This window comes from Callospermophilus lateralis, chromosome 4, assembly GCF_048772815.1.
Source record: "Callospermophilus lateralis isolate mCalLat2 chromosome 4, mCalLat2.hap1, whole genome shotgun sequence".
NCBI classification, from domain to species: Eukaryota; Metazoa; Chordata; class Mammalia; order Rodentia; family Sciuridae; genus Callospermophilus; species Callospermophilus lateralis.
Window position 1 is genome coordinate 161,213,413 of NC_135308.1, and position 15,531 is coordinate 161,228,943.

The 15,531-nt window shown below is 61.2% G+C and overlaps 1 protein-coding gene across 1 annotated transcript in view; it reads right to left on the reverse strand.

The window, feature by feature from the left end:
* The window catches only part of Nfam1 (NFAT activating protein with ITAM motif 1), a 31,177-nt gene that overhangs the window by 9,033 nt on the left and 6,613 nt on the right, over positions 1-15,531 (reverse strand). Inside the window, exons 2-4 of the mRNA XM_076853356.2 lie at positions 7,081-7,416; positions 5,825-5,937; positions 1,597-1,695 (exon numbers count right to left, since the gene is read on the reverse strand). Coding sequence (XP_076709471.2) covers positions 1,597-1,695; positions 5,825-5,937; positions 7,081-7,416 — 548 coding nt within the window. The remainder of the gene's footprint in view (positions 1-1,596; positions 1,696-5,824; positions 5,938-7,080; positions 7,417-15,531) is intronic.

Sequence of the window (15,531 nt, forward strand, 5' to 3'; positions counted from 1 at the left end):
TTGCAGCATGGGGAAGCTGCAAACTCCAATTTTCTTTCTTTCTTTCTTTTTTTTAAGAAAAGAGCCAGGCGTGGTGGCACAGGCCTGTCCTCCTAGCTATTTGGAAAGTGAGGCAGGAAGATCCTGAGGTCAAGGCCAGCCTGGGCAACTTGGTAAGACCCTGTTGCAAAAAAAAAAAAAAAAAGCCTGGGGATGTAACTCAGCAGGGGAGTGCTTCCCTAGCAGGGGCAAGGCCCTGAATTAATCTCCAATATCACAAAAGAAAAATAAGAAAGGTCTAGGAGCTGGGGGTGTAGCTCATTGGGGAAGCTCATGTGTGAGGCCCTGGGTTCGACGCTTAGCATGAAAAAAGTGACTGCATATATAGGTCCCTTTCTATGCATTTATAGAAAAAACATACATATATATACATATATGTACATATATACACTCCTGTGTGTGTGTGTGTGCATATCTGTGTGCACGTGGAGGCAAAGGTGTTCCCACCAACAGCTGACACCAGTGCCCTGGTAGGGGAGTGTCACCAGTGGCTGGGCGAGGGGAGTCTGAGGCCACATGTGAAGAAGCAGCTGGCGGGAACCCTGGGGGCCAGGCCGAGGGCCCTTTGAGAACTGCCAGGTTCTGGGAGCTGTTAACGCTGCCCCATGGGGACGTTCTGTCGGCCTCTCGGCCACCACCCCGTCCTCAGCCAGCGCTGCCGTGAATGTGCCCCACGTGGGGTTTTGTGGCATCGGATGAAGCCCCGATTCCGCGGTGAATCAGTGGCGGGGACAGGAGCAGCGGAGGCTGAGAATGCCCGCCTGCGGAGGCCGCGACCCTGCAGGGCTTTGAATCCCCAGACCCACAGAGAAGGGAGCCCAGCCCGGCGGCTCTGGGTCCCACAGGACGGAGACCGGCTGACACGGGTGGCGTGTGTTCTCCCCTTCCCCACAGTGAGCCCGCGCTGCCCGCGCCACAGTGAGCTTCCCAACTGGCAAAGAAGGTCCTCGCCCTCCTCTGCCCCAGCCCCAGGGGCAGGCTGCTGCGGGTGGGGAGGCAGGGCCTCCTCTGCCTCTCCCCCACCAGAAGGATGAAGACCCTGGTGGGAAACGCTTGCGACACAACAGGGTGTGGGACGCAGGGTCCCAGCTGTGTCCTGGCTGTGACTGCGAGGACAGAAGCAAAGCCTGAGGCGGGGAAGGCAGAGTGAACGCCCGTCTGGGGGGTGGCTGGTGCCTGACCTCCTCTTCTCATGGTTTTTGCTGTGGTTGCCTCAGTGTTTGTGCAATCAAAACAGGAAGAGGCTGTGAGCTGGTGGACGTCATTGGTCAGAGGGAAATTTCTTCATTCCCCACCAAGTCTTTCCCTCACTGCTCCTGGTTCCAGAAGTGGAGGGGGTGCCAGGGAGGGTGCCTCCCTGGGCAGGCCCAACAGGGGCCCATGCATGGGCTCCCCTTTCACCTTCACAGACATTCCACAGGTAGGAATTCCTGCGCCCATTCTTCAGATGAGGAGCTTGAGGTTCAGACAGGTCCCCAGCCGGCACGGACTGAGCCGGGGAGTTGGACCCCGAATGAGGCCTGAGCGAGGAGGAGGAGCCCAGGCCCTGGGACTCACCGTGTAGATGGATTCAGCCAGAGCCTGCGCGGGTCTGCTGGCCGAGCCTGGATCCGGGTGCTCCTTGGTGGTGCGCTTTTCTGGAACCAGCATCTGTTTCTGAGGAGAGAAAGGAGCAGGCTGCTGGGGTTGGGACGAGCAGCTCCCGGTCCCTCTACCTCACAAGCCACCAGGAGAAACGGTGGCAGACGTCACAGACCACACGGAAATCCATCACTCACACCCTCCACCCGGCCTCCGGGAGGTGAAGCAAATGCCTCCAGCACCTACGTTCGACCGTGTGTGTGCCCGCGTGTGCCCGCGTGTGCCCGCACTTAGGAACCCAAACCCCGGGGGCAGAGGACTGGCACAGGGGAGGCAGGGGCTGCAGGGCCTGGTGCCAGCGTGGCAGGACCCAGACCTGGAGCTGAGACTGTGGGTGGGCCCAAGCACGTGCCAGTCAGCTGGGCCTCGGGTCCCTCTGCCCCTTACTGGCTCTGGCCCGGAGCAGGCCATGTCCTGCCCACCCCTGGCCTCCAGAAATAGCCCTCCTTTTTGAGACTGTTCAAGTATTGAAGTGACGGCGAGGGCGAGCCCTGGGCGGCCAGCATACCCTGTCAGGCAGAGGTGGAGGCTTCCTGGCCTCCTGGACTCCAGGGCCTTTGGAGAGATGGACAGAGAACCGACGGCTCTACCAAAATGTGGTACGTGAGCTGAGGGGCACGAAAAGGAGGAAACCAGAGGCCCTCCGAGGCCACGTTGGCAGGATCTGAAGAATCCATCAGCCAGGAGTGGGGAGTGTCCTAGGCACAGGGACCAGCACGCACCGGGCCTGAGAGGAGGTCAGCACGGCCGGCAGGTGGACCTGCCCAAGGTCAGGACGGCTGCGTGGACGGTGTGGGGGGACGGAGGGCAGCAAGCGGAGCCCCCGAGACACTGGTAGAGCCGGGCCGGCCTGGGGAAGGCCAAGGCCCGGGGAAGGCCAAGGGCCGGCGACAGTCAGAGGCGCAGAGGGGGCGGCCGGACGACCCCTCATCGCAGGCACCACGCTGCCAAGAGTGGAGCGACACCGCCTCGTCGCGGGGCAGGAGCTAATTAAAAACCCTGGCGGCCTGCCAACCCCAGCCCATTTACTCGGGATTAGCTCTGAGAGCCACTTAACTCGCAGGCAGCAGCCGTGCCGCCCCAGTCCCAGCGCTGTAATGGCTGGGAACACGGAGCCGGGCAGGGCTCTGCTTTATCTCTCAGCCCGTCAACCAACCAACCCTCCATCCCCTCTGCTCTGCACAGGAGGAAGTGAAGGCTCAGAGAGGGCAAGGGCCTTGCCAAGGCCACACAGCCGGGAAGCGTCTGAGGCAGAACTCGAACCCAGGCCCGCGTTCCACCGAGACGCTGAGCGACTTCACCTGGAGGTTTGCTCCACCTGTCTTGCTAAAATGGCAGGTCTCACGGACAGGGTGGGACTTGTCCTTATTCTCATTTAATTCTTGTCACAGCCTGAGGAGGTGGGCATGGATGGCCCACCTAACCAAGAGGAGACTGAGGCTTGTCCAGCCGGGAAATGGCTGCCCTCCGAGCAGGCCTAGGGGTCCTGTCCTCAAATCCTCTGCACTGCAGCTTCTGGGGGCCACCATTTCTGTCAGAGGTGATGGTCACCCTGGGCACCTCGGTGCCTCTTCTTGTCAAGACAACTGGGATCCCAGTCCTCTCCCCGGTGAGCCAGCTGGCCCGGGGGGTGGCCAAGGGTGGCGGATGGGAGCTCCCAGGCAGGGCTCTCCTGGGGCCCCCTGTCCAGAAAGTGCGGCCCCTGGATGCCAGACACCCCCCTCAGGCGCCCGCTGGGCCTGGCTGGGCACGGAGGACACCGTGGTGTGGCCTCCTGGGCCTCCTAGTGGGTGGGTGGGGTCGTCCCTGACACTCCAGGGAGGCGAGTGCCCCTGGGGGTCCCAGGAAGGAGCCCCAAGCCTGCAGGCAAGTTGGTGTGCAGAGGAGCAGGATGGGAAGGGAGAGGGGAGCCGGGAGGCTGCCAGGCAAGGTCACAAAAGGCCGCGTCTTGACCCTGTGGACAGCGGAGGTTGGGGCAGTGGGGAGAAGGTGGGGGGCCTCCCAGCGGGGGCTCAGGAAGCCTGGGCCCGGCAGAGGGGGCTCCGTGGGAGAGCAGATGGGGGCCGCTTTGCTGTCGTGGCAGGTGTGAGAGGCTCTGTCCCTGGAGCCAGCTCTGCCGGGTCAAGCTGTGGGCCTTTGTGCTTTCAAAGGTGATTTTTTTTGTACCAGGGATTGACCCCCAGGGGCACTGAACCTTTTAGAGACAGGGTCTCATTGAGTTGCTCAGTCTGGCTTTGAACTTGAGCTCCTCCTGCCTCGGCCTCCTGAGCTGCTGGGATTCCAGGCGAGGGCCACTGTGCCCGGCTTCTCAACGGTGATTTCCAAGTGGAGAAACCAGCCAGGGCAGCCCCCTGGCCGAGCCGCCCTCCGCACTCCAGGGCTGATGCTGCCGGTGGCTCGGGAAGCCTGGCCACCCTTAGTGTCCTCCTCTGGAATGGGAGGGACGGTGCTGCCTTGCCCATGTTGTGCCCGGTCACCTCCAAGTCACTTCTGGTGTCAGTGTGCCTGTCACCTGTCATTCCACCCTCGAGCACTGACTAGGTGCCAGGGCTCCCAGGACACACCAAGTCCCCACCCTGCAGGGGCCGGGCTCTGGAGGAGCGAGCCGCGTGAACCCAGGAGCCAGCGCGGTCAGCGGAGGACGGGAGGCAGAGGGGGAGGCAGAGGCCTGTGTTCCAGAAGAGGGGTGATGAGGAGAAGGGGCTGGCCCTGGGCAGCCTGTGGGGTCAGATGGGCTGAGAGGGGAGGAATACAAGCCCAAGGCTTGGGCCTGAGGCTCTGGTGCCCGAGGCCATTGGCTGAGATGCGGAAGACTGCGGGGTGGGGCGGGGTGAGGGGTGGGAGGGGGTGGGGGCGTCAGAGGGCTGCTCTGGACATCAGATGGGGAGGCCTCGGGCTCCACGCAGCGCCCTGGGGGAGCTCAAAGGGCTATGGGGGTGTCGCGGATGCACAGGGAATGTAGCCCCCGGAACAGAGTCCCCCCAGGGAAGAGCTCGGAGGAGGGAGCCTGGCCTATGCCAAGGCCCTGTGGCCCTCCAGCCAGGTCAGGGCTCCTGTCAGGCAGGCGCCGTGGTCACCTCCATTTCCAGACGGAGGCCTGTCCTGGTCTCCGAGCACCCGGGCTCCCCTGGGGCCCTGCACCTTGCCCGGCAGCCCCACTGGGGAAACGGAGGCCTGGGGGAGGCCAGCGCCCTGCCCACACTCTCAGAACTGGCAGATAAATGGCAGAGGTGGCACATAACCAGGCCAGGGCTGTCTTCTTCCGCGTCCCCCAACCTCGACTACCACTGCCTTTCATCTTTAACAGGTGATAGCTGTTTGTCGGGTAATGGTCCCACCAGACTCTGAGATCTTAGCCCATTGTGTTCCCGCTGGTCGCCCCTGGTACAGGGCCTGGCATGCAGTAGGTGCTCAGCTAATCTCTATTAAAGGAAGAAATGCACGTGCTTAATAATGGCTGTGCAAAGGCCCTGTGCTATGGGCTGGACTGGGGCAGGGAACACGCAGAGACGGGCACAAAGCAAGGAACCAGGGCCGGGCAATGAGAACGAGAGCACCCCACCCAGAAACCCCTCTTCCCAGGAAGGTGCTGACCACCGCACAGCAGGGACCAGCAGCCAGTGAAGAGCAGGAGCTATGTGCGCTCCCACCTGGACCCCAGCCGGACCCTGCCCGGTGCCTCACTCTCCCCAGCCGTGAGATGGGAAGAAACCTCCTCACAGAGGGGACAGGTGAGGGCACGTGGGGACGCTGGGCACATGCTCTCTCGGGCTCCTTTTCCTTCCAGGTTATTGGGATGAAGAGACCAGGCAGGAGCTCCCACCTGCCTGAGCCAGAGACGCTAAGCGCGAGGACTCACGTCCCCCGTCAGGTTCCCAGAGGGCCGAGGACGGGGAGACACAGGGGAGTCCTGGTTTCTTGCAATACGCTCAGCAGGGGCCTGGGGGAGGCGCAGGTAGGAGGGATGGGACAGGGGACTGCTCTCCGACCCTGGCACGAGGGTCCACAAGGGACAACATTTGCAGGAGCAGATGTGCCCTTGCCAGGGCCCAGGACGCCCTGCGGTGGGGCTGTTGGGCAGCCCCTCACCCTGGGAGGCCCCCGGGCCCACCCTGTGTGCTTCTGCTGTGTGTCTGTCCTGTACCTTTTTCCAGAGCAGCAGAGCTGTGCCCAGCACGCCCAGGGCAGTCAGGAGACCGGTGAAGCTAAAGAGCAGGGGCTTCTGGACGCTCTGCGGGGGGTCCCGGTACCCTGTGTCTAGGAGGAAGGGCAGGAGAGTGGAGGGTTAGGGCCCAGGAGGAGCCAGGGCCCAGCCCCACCAACCCCGGCCCCACAGCCCACGCTCTCCTTCACCAGGGACCCTCCCCGCAAGGCCCCCAGGCCCTCGTCTCAGGCTCGCTTTGCTGAACCTCATGGGTAAGTGGCTTGCCTCGGTTTTCTTGAAAGACAAGGGCCTGCCTTGGTGAACCGGCTCCCCAGGGGCTGCCTGTGGGACCCAGGGTGAGTCACGTCGTCTTTTAGGGGCTCCCCTTTTCTCTATTTAAAATGGTGATAACGAGGATGGGTGTGGTGAGGGTTGGAGACAGGTTGGAACTGGGACTGCAGGGGGCCGGGGGACTCACAGGGCCGCTCCCAAGCCCCCATCCATCTCTCCTTCTCTTGCTCCTTCTCTTTATCTGGTTGGCAAAAACAGAGTGCCACCCAAGGGGCAGGCACATCAGTGCTATTTATCAAAGTTCCTCCTATTGCCTGACACCGGCCCCTTGGTACAGGGCCTCACTGGGCCTCACCAAAGTCCTTGACAGACTGGGTGCAGTGACACGGGCCTGTAATCCAACAACTAGGGAGGCCGAGGCAGGAGGATCACAAAATTTGAGGCCAGCCTCAGCAAGTTAGTGAGACCCTGTCTCACAATAAAAAATAAAAAGGACTGGAGATGCAGCTCAGTGGGAAAGTGCCCAGCCCCTTTCAGTGGGAATCACAGAGGCAGGCCAGAGAATATGGCTTTGGTGATAGGCCTGTTCTTAACTTTCAGGGGTCTCATGTCTAAGAATGTGATCAAAACTAGGAATTTGTTCCCAGAAAGATTTCATGAACCAAGTGCTTATTCATCCACACACCTGATTCTGCAGAGACCCCCTCCCCCTGCCCCCTAGTGCTCATGGGACACTGAGACCAAAAGGCCAATGACCCAGAGGTGGCTAGAGGCAGAGCCACAGCCCAACCCCCTCCCCAGCCCCTTTTTACGCCTTCGGGCAGGGGGCTCTCTGGGGATGCTCCGTTCTGCTTTGCCAACGCTGAAGGTCAAGGCCGCCAGCTCCCCCTCCACATCCTGGGCCCCCAGCTCTGCCAGGGACCCCAGCAGCCCCTCACCCTGGAGGAGGCAAGAGGGCGCCTCACCTCTGACCAGGATGAAGGTACTGTTGCCAGTGACGGTGACCGTGGAGCTTGGCCAGTGGAGGCAGCAGTAGTAGGAGCCTGTGGCCGAGGCGTTGGGCAGCCTGAGGGTGACTCTGCAGTCCAGCGTGTAGGTCTGGTTCTCGGTGCCCGAGGCGGGTCGGCAGCCGGTGGGCTGCTTCCTGCTGGTCCTGCCCTGGAGATCCACGTGGAAGTAGCTGACAGTGAAGGGCTGGAATTTGGGGGTGTACTGGTAGGTGATTTTGCAGGTGAAAGAGACGGCTGAGTTGGCCAGGGAGGCCACGATGGGGAGGCCAGTGTGGGTCACCGACTGTCCTCCTGCAGGAGAAGCAACAGGAGACAGGTCCCATGAGGCTGCCTCCACCTCAGCTGCGTCCGGTGAGGACCAAGGGTCACTCCTCCCATGCCCTCACCACGCACAGATGTTGTGCTGAGCATGACACACACAACTACACCTCTCCTGAGACACACCGAGGCCAGGCAAGAGCCCTGTTTTGCAGAGGAAGAGACTGAGGGTCAAAGAGGTCAAGTCACTAGCTCCCGATCCCTCACCAGGGCTGTGCTCCCAATCCCTCGTCCCCCCAAAGGCCAAGAGGCTGCGCTGAATAAAAGCACAGCTGGAGAATGAGGAGCAAAGGAGGCAGGAAAATGCAATGAGCCCCAGAGTTTCCTGGCAGTGCTCGGAGCGGGAGCAGGTCCTCCCACACCTCTCGGTGCCAGAGGAAGAGGCAGGTGGCCAGGCAGCCGAGGAGACAAACCTTTCCCAGAATCACAGCTCGGGGAGGATTTGTCAAGTTGCTGTGGAGTATAACAAGCGAGACCCCAGAGGGGAGCCATTTCCAACAACGCAGAGTGCTCCACGTGTGGCCGCTCCAGCCGTGACCGTGACGCTCAGCGCTCCTGGCAGTCAGTCCCACAGCTGCCGCCCCTCCCCCCGCACACATCAGAGCTCTCAGGAAAAAATCAAAGACCCCCGAAGCGGGCTGGGGGCCTGGCTGGGGTCCTAACCCCTCCTGCGGGCCTCTGAGATGCCCCTGGACACCCAGGCTCGCGGCTCGGCCGGGCTCAGCACTCCCTCTCCCGGGGCCTTCCTGTCCGGCAGCCGAGGAGCAGACAGTTTTAAATTGGGGTCGGCAGCGAGCAGCCGAGAACACGCAGGCCGCCTTGTTAATCGGGAGAAGATCGTGCGTGTGAGATGCTCAGAGGGAGCCAGGAGATTTATTTTGCTGGAGAAAGTGAGGCGTGGGCCTCCTGCCGGTGGAGGGGGCTGGCCTGAGGCCAGGCCTCTCTTCTCAGGTCCCTGCAGCTCAGCCCAGGGTCCCTGGGGGAAGCCAGGCCTTCTGGGGGAAGCCAGGCCTTCCGGGAGACCCGGGGCTGGATGAAGATGGCTCTCCGGGCCCGTGTAGCTCTGGATGTGTTGATATTTGGGGTTTCCTGTTGAGCACTAGATACCCCCTGCCCCCAAAGATCTGAAGGCTCAGTTCCAGAGAACCCACCGGGTTCCCACTGTCACTTTGAGTCATTTTGTGATGATTAACATGACAGCGCTTACTGTGGCAATAGCCACTGAGCAGGCAGCAGGCCCCCTCTGGGGCGGGGAGCCCCTGTGGCTGCCCCTGGGCTCCCCTGGTGAGCAGGCAGGTCAGGAGAGGGTGTAGCAGGGTGCTTTGTATTCCTGGACTCGGGGGCAGGTTATAGTTTTGCAAAAACCACATGTTAGTTCTGTCATAAAACAAGGAGCCTTGCTTCAGAACCGAGGCTATCTGAGAGGCAGCAGGCAGGGAAGAAGGGGTGGGGGCGGGACCCCCTGGGGTCCCCTGGATGCTGGGAGGACCAGAGGGTAGGGTAATCCATGAAGGACGGCGTCTTCACTCCACCCAGCAAGACCCAGGCACAAGCCCCTTCTGGCTCTGAGCTCTGACTCTTCCTGTGGCCCCCATAATGGCCTCCATTGCTCACGTGGCCTAAGGCCCCCAGACGCGGGCCCAGCTGGTCCAGGGTTCCCTCACCAGGAGTTGGGATTACAGCCCAATCAAAGCCACCGAGGAAATGGCCCCACCAGGGAGCTCACTGAGACCTCTCTTCTGCTGGGACCTGCTGCTCCTCCTCCAGGGCATTAAGAGGCCACCCAGGACTGGGGGAGCGGGGACCTCCTGCCAGCTCCAGCCCCTTCCCATCTGTCCCGCAGGAAGACGTTCATCTGATGGTCTTGAAAAATTCTCCCTATTTGAGGTCCCCTCCTGGAAAACGAGGGACCCGCACTGCAATGAGGCTGATCTTCATGAATCCTGGGACATCTGTAAAATTAGACATCCATTGCTCCATGGTCTCCTTCGATTCGTTATTGTAAGGTCAGAGGTTAGGATCGTCAAAGGGCCAGCCCTGGCCCTGGTCAGCTGCGGGGAGCAGAGGCTTGGGAAGGAGACCCTCGGGCCTCTGATGAAACTGCCGTCTCTCCAGAAAGTAGAGAGAGGAGGCGCCTGCAGGGCTCCATGAGTTAGCACAGCCCATCCTCAGACATCAGGCCCACCCAGGGGCACAGGGCTGCGGGGACCCTGAGGCCCTGGCCTCCCCACGATCGCCTGCTCTGCTCCTTTGCTGGGCCTCAGCACCCATGCCCGGCCCACGGCAGCTGCCCAGCTCCCACACTTCTCCTGAACCTGAGCCCCAGAGGCCCTGGGGTTTGGGCTGTGGGGATCCAACCCCCCTGTTCCAGTGGGCTGCCCTCTGGAGGCCACCCCAGTTGAGGTCAGTACGGCAGGGAGGCCTACGGTCATTTACTTCCCCGTCCACAAATGCTGTCCAGTTATCACGTCTTTATGCCTTTCGCTGACCAGGTGGGTCCCGTCCTGGGCCTGGGGGGCTCCCTGATCCGGCAACAGCCCAGAGTGACAGGCAAGGCTGACGTGGAGCAGATGGAGCCAGGGCAGGAGGACCGGTGGTCTGTCAGGGGTGGGGAGGGGCCTGTTGGTGACCTTGGCATCAGGAGGGCATTCACGGCCTGGAAACAGGAGCACACAGTCATCAGGGAAAGAGCAAGCTCTGGCCCGGTACGACACAGGCCCCGTGTCAATCAGACACCACCACAATTTGTCCTTTGAGACGACAATTGCAACCCCACTCCACAGGGAGAGAAACAGAAACAGATGGTCTCAGAGGCCCCGGGTTACAGAATGCAGCAGTGATGGAGCTGGGCTTTCCTCGGGGCCGTCTGTGCTGAGGGAGAACCCAGGCTGGGAGCAGCAGTCAGAGACAGAGCCACGTGGGGGCGCGACAGGCTGAGGGACAGGTGTGCGCCCGGCAGCACCAGGCACAGTAGCCACCAGATGGGTTTGTCAGACTCTAGGCAGAAGTCCTAAGTCTGCGTCGTGGGTGGCCGAGAGGCGACTGCGAGAGCCCAAGGCCTTGTGGAGTCACACCTCTGGATTATGTCTCGTGGATCTTTGTCCCTTGTCCTGGCAAAGCCAGTGGGTCCCTCCTGGGTCAATGTGGGCCAGGGACAGTGAGCTGGCTCGCGTCCTGTGAGACACCACTCACGCAGCTGCCTGGAGGGACTCACACCCCGGAGGACTGGGAGAGCCGGGGGTCCCCGAGTGGTCCATGAAAGTGCCCTGGAGACCACCCCAACACTGCAGGTTTCCAGAGCTCAGCAGCACCCGGTCCCCAATACCTGGTGAGGAAGGACACTGTCCCCACGACACTCCTCTGCCCTCCCTGCCTCCGCCCAGAGGACCATGAGGAGGGGTCTGAGTGGCAAGAGACAGGAGGCGCCTGGTCCCACTTTCCCACAGGCCCCAGGGGGCTGGGGAGCCATGTCAGTGGTCATCGAGCCAGAGTTCTGTCTATTACAGGGTTGACGGTTTGCAGAACTAGGACTTAGGGGCCAGAGGACGGGGACTTGTTCAGAGTGACTGGAGCCACTGAGCCCCCTGGGGCAGTGCTTCCCATATGGAGGGTCTAAGGGGCCCAGGAGCAACTCCACGTGGTTTTTCTGATCACCCTCCAGGCCCTGGGGGCTCTCGGGGGCAGTGGGCTGGTAGACGTGGTGCAGGGTAGACACCGGGCGGAACCTCCACCCACAGCCTTGTCTGGAGGGGTCAGAGAACCGGGGTCAGGCACCGGGCCCGGAGGGGGCGGGGTGGGGAGTGAGGACAGCGCTCCTGCCGGCTGCTCCTCCCAGAGCCCAAGTAGGAAAGGAAAGGGGGAGCGACTAGGAGGTCAGGGGCAGGGCAGCTGTTCTGAGGGAGTCCTGCGAGCCTGCGTGAGGGGGACGGGTGGCACAGGGCGGAGAGGGAGGAGGCACCTTGTGGGTGAGGGCCTTGGGAGTCAGGGGGAGGCTGGGGACAGAGCCAAACAGAGACAGGGCTAGCAAATGCTTGGTGCCTTCAAGGGCCTGCCCTCCGCAGCGCCACCACCCGGCCCTGCCCTCGGCGCTTTGCTAGTCCTGCTTGGCCTCAATCCTTCCTCCCCCACTGCACCCCCACCCGGCTGCAAGCAGAGGTGCCCACTGCTAAACCTGCCCAACCCACGTTTCAGGAGTTCTCAGGGATGACCCTCCTCTACCCCGAAATTCTCCGCAATTCTCCAAGGCTCGGGAGAGGCTGAGAGGAAGCCTGGAGCTGGGCCAGAAACGGGGGCGGGGACGGCAGAGGCAAAGAAAGCCCAGGCTCCGGAGGCAGCAGAGGAAGATTCCGGTCCTCACTCTTCCACTAAAAGGCTGTGCAGCCTTGGGCATAGCCTTTACCTCTCTGAGCTTGGGAGAGGAACAATGGCATCCTTAGGGGGTTCCTGTGGGATTCATTGGGACCAGGAACTCACGTGCCTGCCACGAGGCCGGCTGCCTCCCCTCAGCAGACAGGGAGGAGGCGGGGACGTCAGAGCTCTCTGCAGAAGCTGTCCTGCCCTGTCTGCCCAAGTGGCCCACAACATGGGCAGGACAGAAGCCCCAAGGGCCTGTCTCTGCCTGGGCTTGTCTGCCACCTCAGGCCCTGTCAGGCCGACCCTGGGTGTGACCCCGGCTCCCCCTCCCCCTGCGGTGTAGCCTGAGCAGCAGAGCCCACTCCCCTCCCCTCCTTCTGGTCCCGCCTGCTCCACGTGGTGGGAAGACCATCTAACGCCCGCTGCTGCCGGGTTCTTCCTTTTCCGCTCTCCTTAAGAATCTGAGGCTCCTTGAACTGCTGCCTGAGAGCTGGGTGGAGGCCCCGTGGGCACGCCCCTGGCGGCTAGAGCCCAGGTGAGTCCCTGGTGGGAGGGATCCGTAGCACAATCAAGGAACTTGACCACTCCCCCCACCCGTGCGTGGCCATCTGCACCAGCTTTCCTCTGGTCACCACGGCTCAGGATCTGACCTCCCGCCCTGGCACGGTACCGCCTTCCTCGGGCCCCACCCAGCCCCGGGCCCAGGCAGCCCTCTCTGCCGGGCTCTGAGCTTCTGGGAGAGGTCCACACCCCGTCGTCCTCCTGCCCTGCTTGAACCGGCAGCGGCTCCCTGCTGGAGGAGACCCAGAAAGGAGTCTGAAACCAATTTACAGGGTCAAGACAAGCAATTAAAAAAAAAAAAAAATTGAACACGGAGCATCTCAAGCGTAGCAAGATCACCATTTGTGCCCTTCTGGTTTCAGTTAGATTCATACAACTGGGTTCAGACAGGATCACGCTAAAACACACTTCTCTCAACTTTGGGCCACTGTTGGAAAAATTAGAAAGTCCCTGGGCCAGAGGATCCAGTCCACGGCTCCCAGGCCCCGCCCAGCCCTGCCCAGCTGCCCGCTGTCCCTCACTTACTCAAGCTATTCCTCTGCTGGGAACATTCTCCCAGTCCCCTCCTTGAGGCCACCTCCGTCTCCAGGGGAGGCTCCCTGTGCCCTCCTGGTGCCTGGCTCCCGAGCACAGAGCACACTCTCTAGCTTCATTCTGAGGCCACGTGATGAGGAGAGCTAACTTCCCCCGGGCACGGTCCCCTTTTCTGGATGAGGAAACTGAGGCTCCGACAAGGGATGAGGTTGGCCCGAGCGGCTGGCGAGCGGTGGAGATGGGATTTTAGGCTGGTCTCTCTGAGCGTGTCGCCCCACACACTCTGCACTGCTCTGGGCTACAGTTTTGAAAATCTCCAAGCAAACAGAACGAAGATTTCTCAAATGAAGAAAAGAAAAACGAAATGCCTCCTGAAAGAGAACTAGAAATTCAGAGGCCATTTCCCTGAATGTGGGTCGTCCCAGAGGCAGACATGGCTGGCAACATGCAGGTGTTTGGGGACAGCGGTACTCAGAACAAAGCCTGCGGCATTAGGGGGTTGCTACTGTCACCCTGGCTCAAGTACAGCCCGCGACTCTCAGAGCAGGAGCAGACGGACTGTCCCTAGAGGGCCAGGTGGCGCCCCCCCCTTGCTGCAGAGGAATGCCCACCTGAGGCGCTGGGTACAGGTAGCTGAAAATGCTCAATAAGCACTTAAGGGACGCCCCGCGGCCCAGGATCTCGCACCCCGGCTCTCCCCCTCCCTCCGGCCCAGCTGCCCTGGCCTCCTTGGCAAGCTCCTCAAATCCAGCAGCTCTCGCCCACCTCCCCCCCTTCCTGGATCGCAATCCCTTCTACAGCGCGGAGCAGGGCGGCAGGGCCCAGACGTGCTGATCAAAGGGATCCATCCCTACCCAGGTCGATTTTAAAGGAAAACACTTTGATTCCCGGCTACAGAAGAAAGCCGTTCCCACGGTCTGTATTTTAGGCCTGGTGTTCGCCCTCCAATTTAATTTTGGCATCTCTTGAAGTGGGGCCTTTTAAAAGCCCTTCTGAAGGGTCCCTGGGAGGACACCGACCAGGCTCCTGGTTTATCCAGAGCTGCTGCCATGTGCCCGAGCCCGAGCCCCAGGATGCCACAGAAACCCCCGCAGGCTGTTCGGGACCCAGGCATCAAATATGGGCACATGGCCAAGTGACTGGCGCAGGAGGGGCAAGCGACCTTTGAATGGAGTGTGTCTTACAGGGTTTTAGCGCCAGTGGCCTCCGAATGGTGCCCTCAGACTGGCTGTCACATCTTTCAACACCTCTGAATCACAGCGCCGCATACAGATGTAGCTGGCTTGGGTCCTTCACACAGCGGCGCTGAGTCCCACTCTTGTACCTCCAGCTCTGGAACCCATGGTGCAAGGTGGCCACGAGGGGACACAAACCACGTGTGGAATGTCAAAGGTCTGGTCCTGTATAAACTCCACAGGTGCCAAGTGAGGGTTTCTTGAGAGATGAGCTCTGAGAGGGTGGCCTGGGCCCGGCGGGGACTGTGTCTCTGTGCCCACCTCTGCGCTCCAGAGGGCTGGGGGCAGGGCTCTGCTTCTTGTCTCTGAATGGGGGCAGCTGACATGGAACAGACTCCCTTGGGTGCACCCTTCAGCGGGGAGTGGGTGCCCATCCACAGTCCCACCCCTGGAAAGGACTTATCTCATGGAACTGGAACATTCTGGGATAAAGGGAAGCCCCTGGGGCTGCAGAAGCCCCGGGGGACCCCCCCATCAGCCTGGGAGCAGGAAGGGGCTTCCTGGGGAGGAGACCTTGGACTGGATCATTGGTTTCTGTTTTTTAATTACAATTCTTCAGTCCATCCCACCTCCCACCCTGTCTCCTTCCCCTACAAGAGTGAAACAGGCTCACGGTAGAAATTCTGGAAACCACAGGGAAGGATCAGAAGAAAGGTGGGCTTGTCTGCAGCTCACCCCCCTGACAGAGCGCTGTGCACATTTGATGTCTTTCTTTCCCATCTCTTTACCACGCTGAACTTTGAAGGAAGAAAGAGTAGGGAGGCAGCCAGGTGGGGGAGGGGCGTGGAGCAGAACTTTCAGCACAAGAAAGCTCTTGGGTGAAGCTTCTGGAAGTCTCACAGGGCAGGGAGTTGGGATCTGCAGAGCAGGTAGCTGAGAGAAAGGTGTTGTGGCTGGGGGCAGGGCGAGGAGGTGCTGGAGAGGTGGGAGGTGGGCGTCCTGGGAATCTGGTGGAGCCTCAGAGGGATTTCCCTCTGGGAGGTGGCGTGACAGCCTTTGCATTTTAGAAAAAGAACAGGAGAAAGCTACAGAGAGCCGCTGGGTCTGCCTCTACTCCCTGCACCTGTGCCTCTCGATCCTAGGATGTCTCAATCCCAGCCGCTCCCCAGGATCCTGCAGCCTCAGCACAAACTCTCCCCCCTACCCCGTCCCCAACCTGCCAACCCCCTACCCTACCCCCGGGCTGACCACAGGATGCTTTCCACTGGCTGCCTCTGCTGCCACCAAGGAGGCCAGCAGACCCCTGCCCCGTGGGGCTCCGCGGCATCTCTGGTTTCCTTACACAGCCCAGCCCTGAGGTTGGGTGCGTGATCCTTGGCTCGCCCCACAGCCTCACCTGCCCCTGGTGGCCTCTGTCACTCCCCGGGCACCTCTGAGAGCCACAGGTGAACACCCTGGGGAAGCA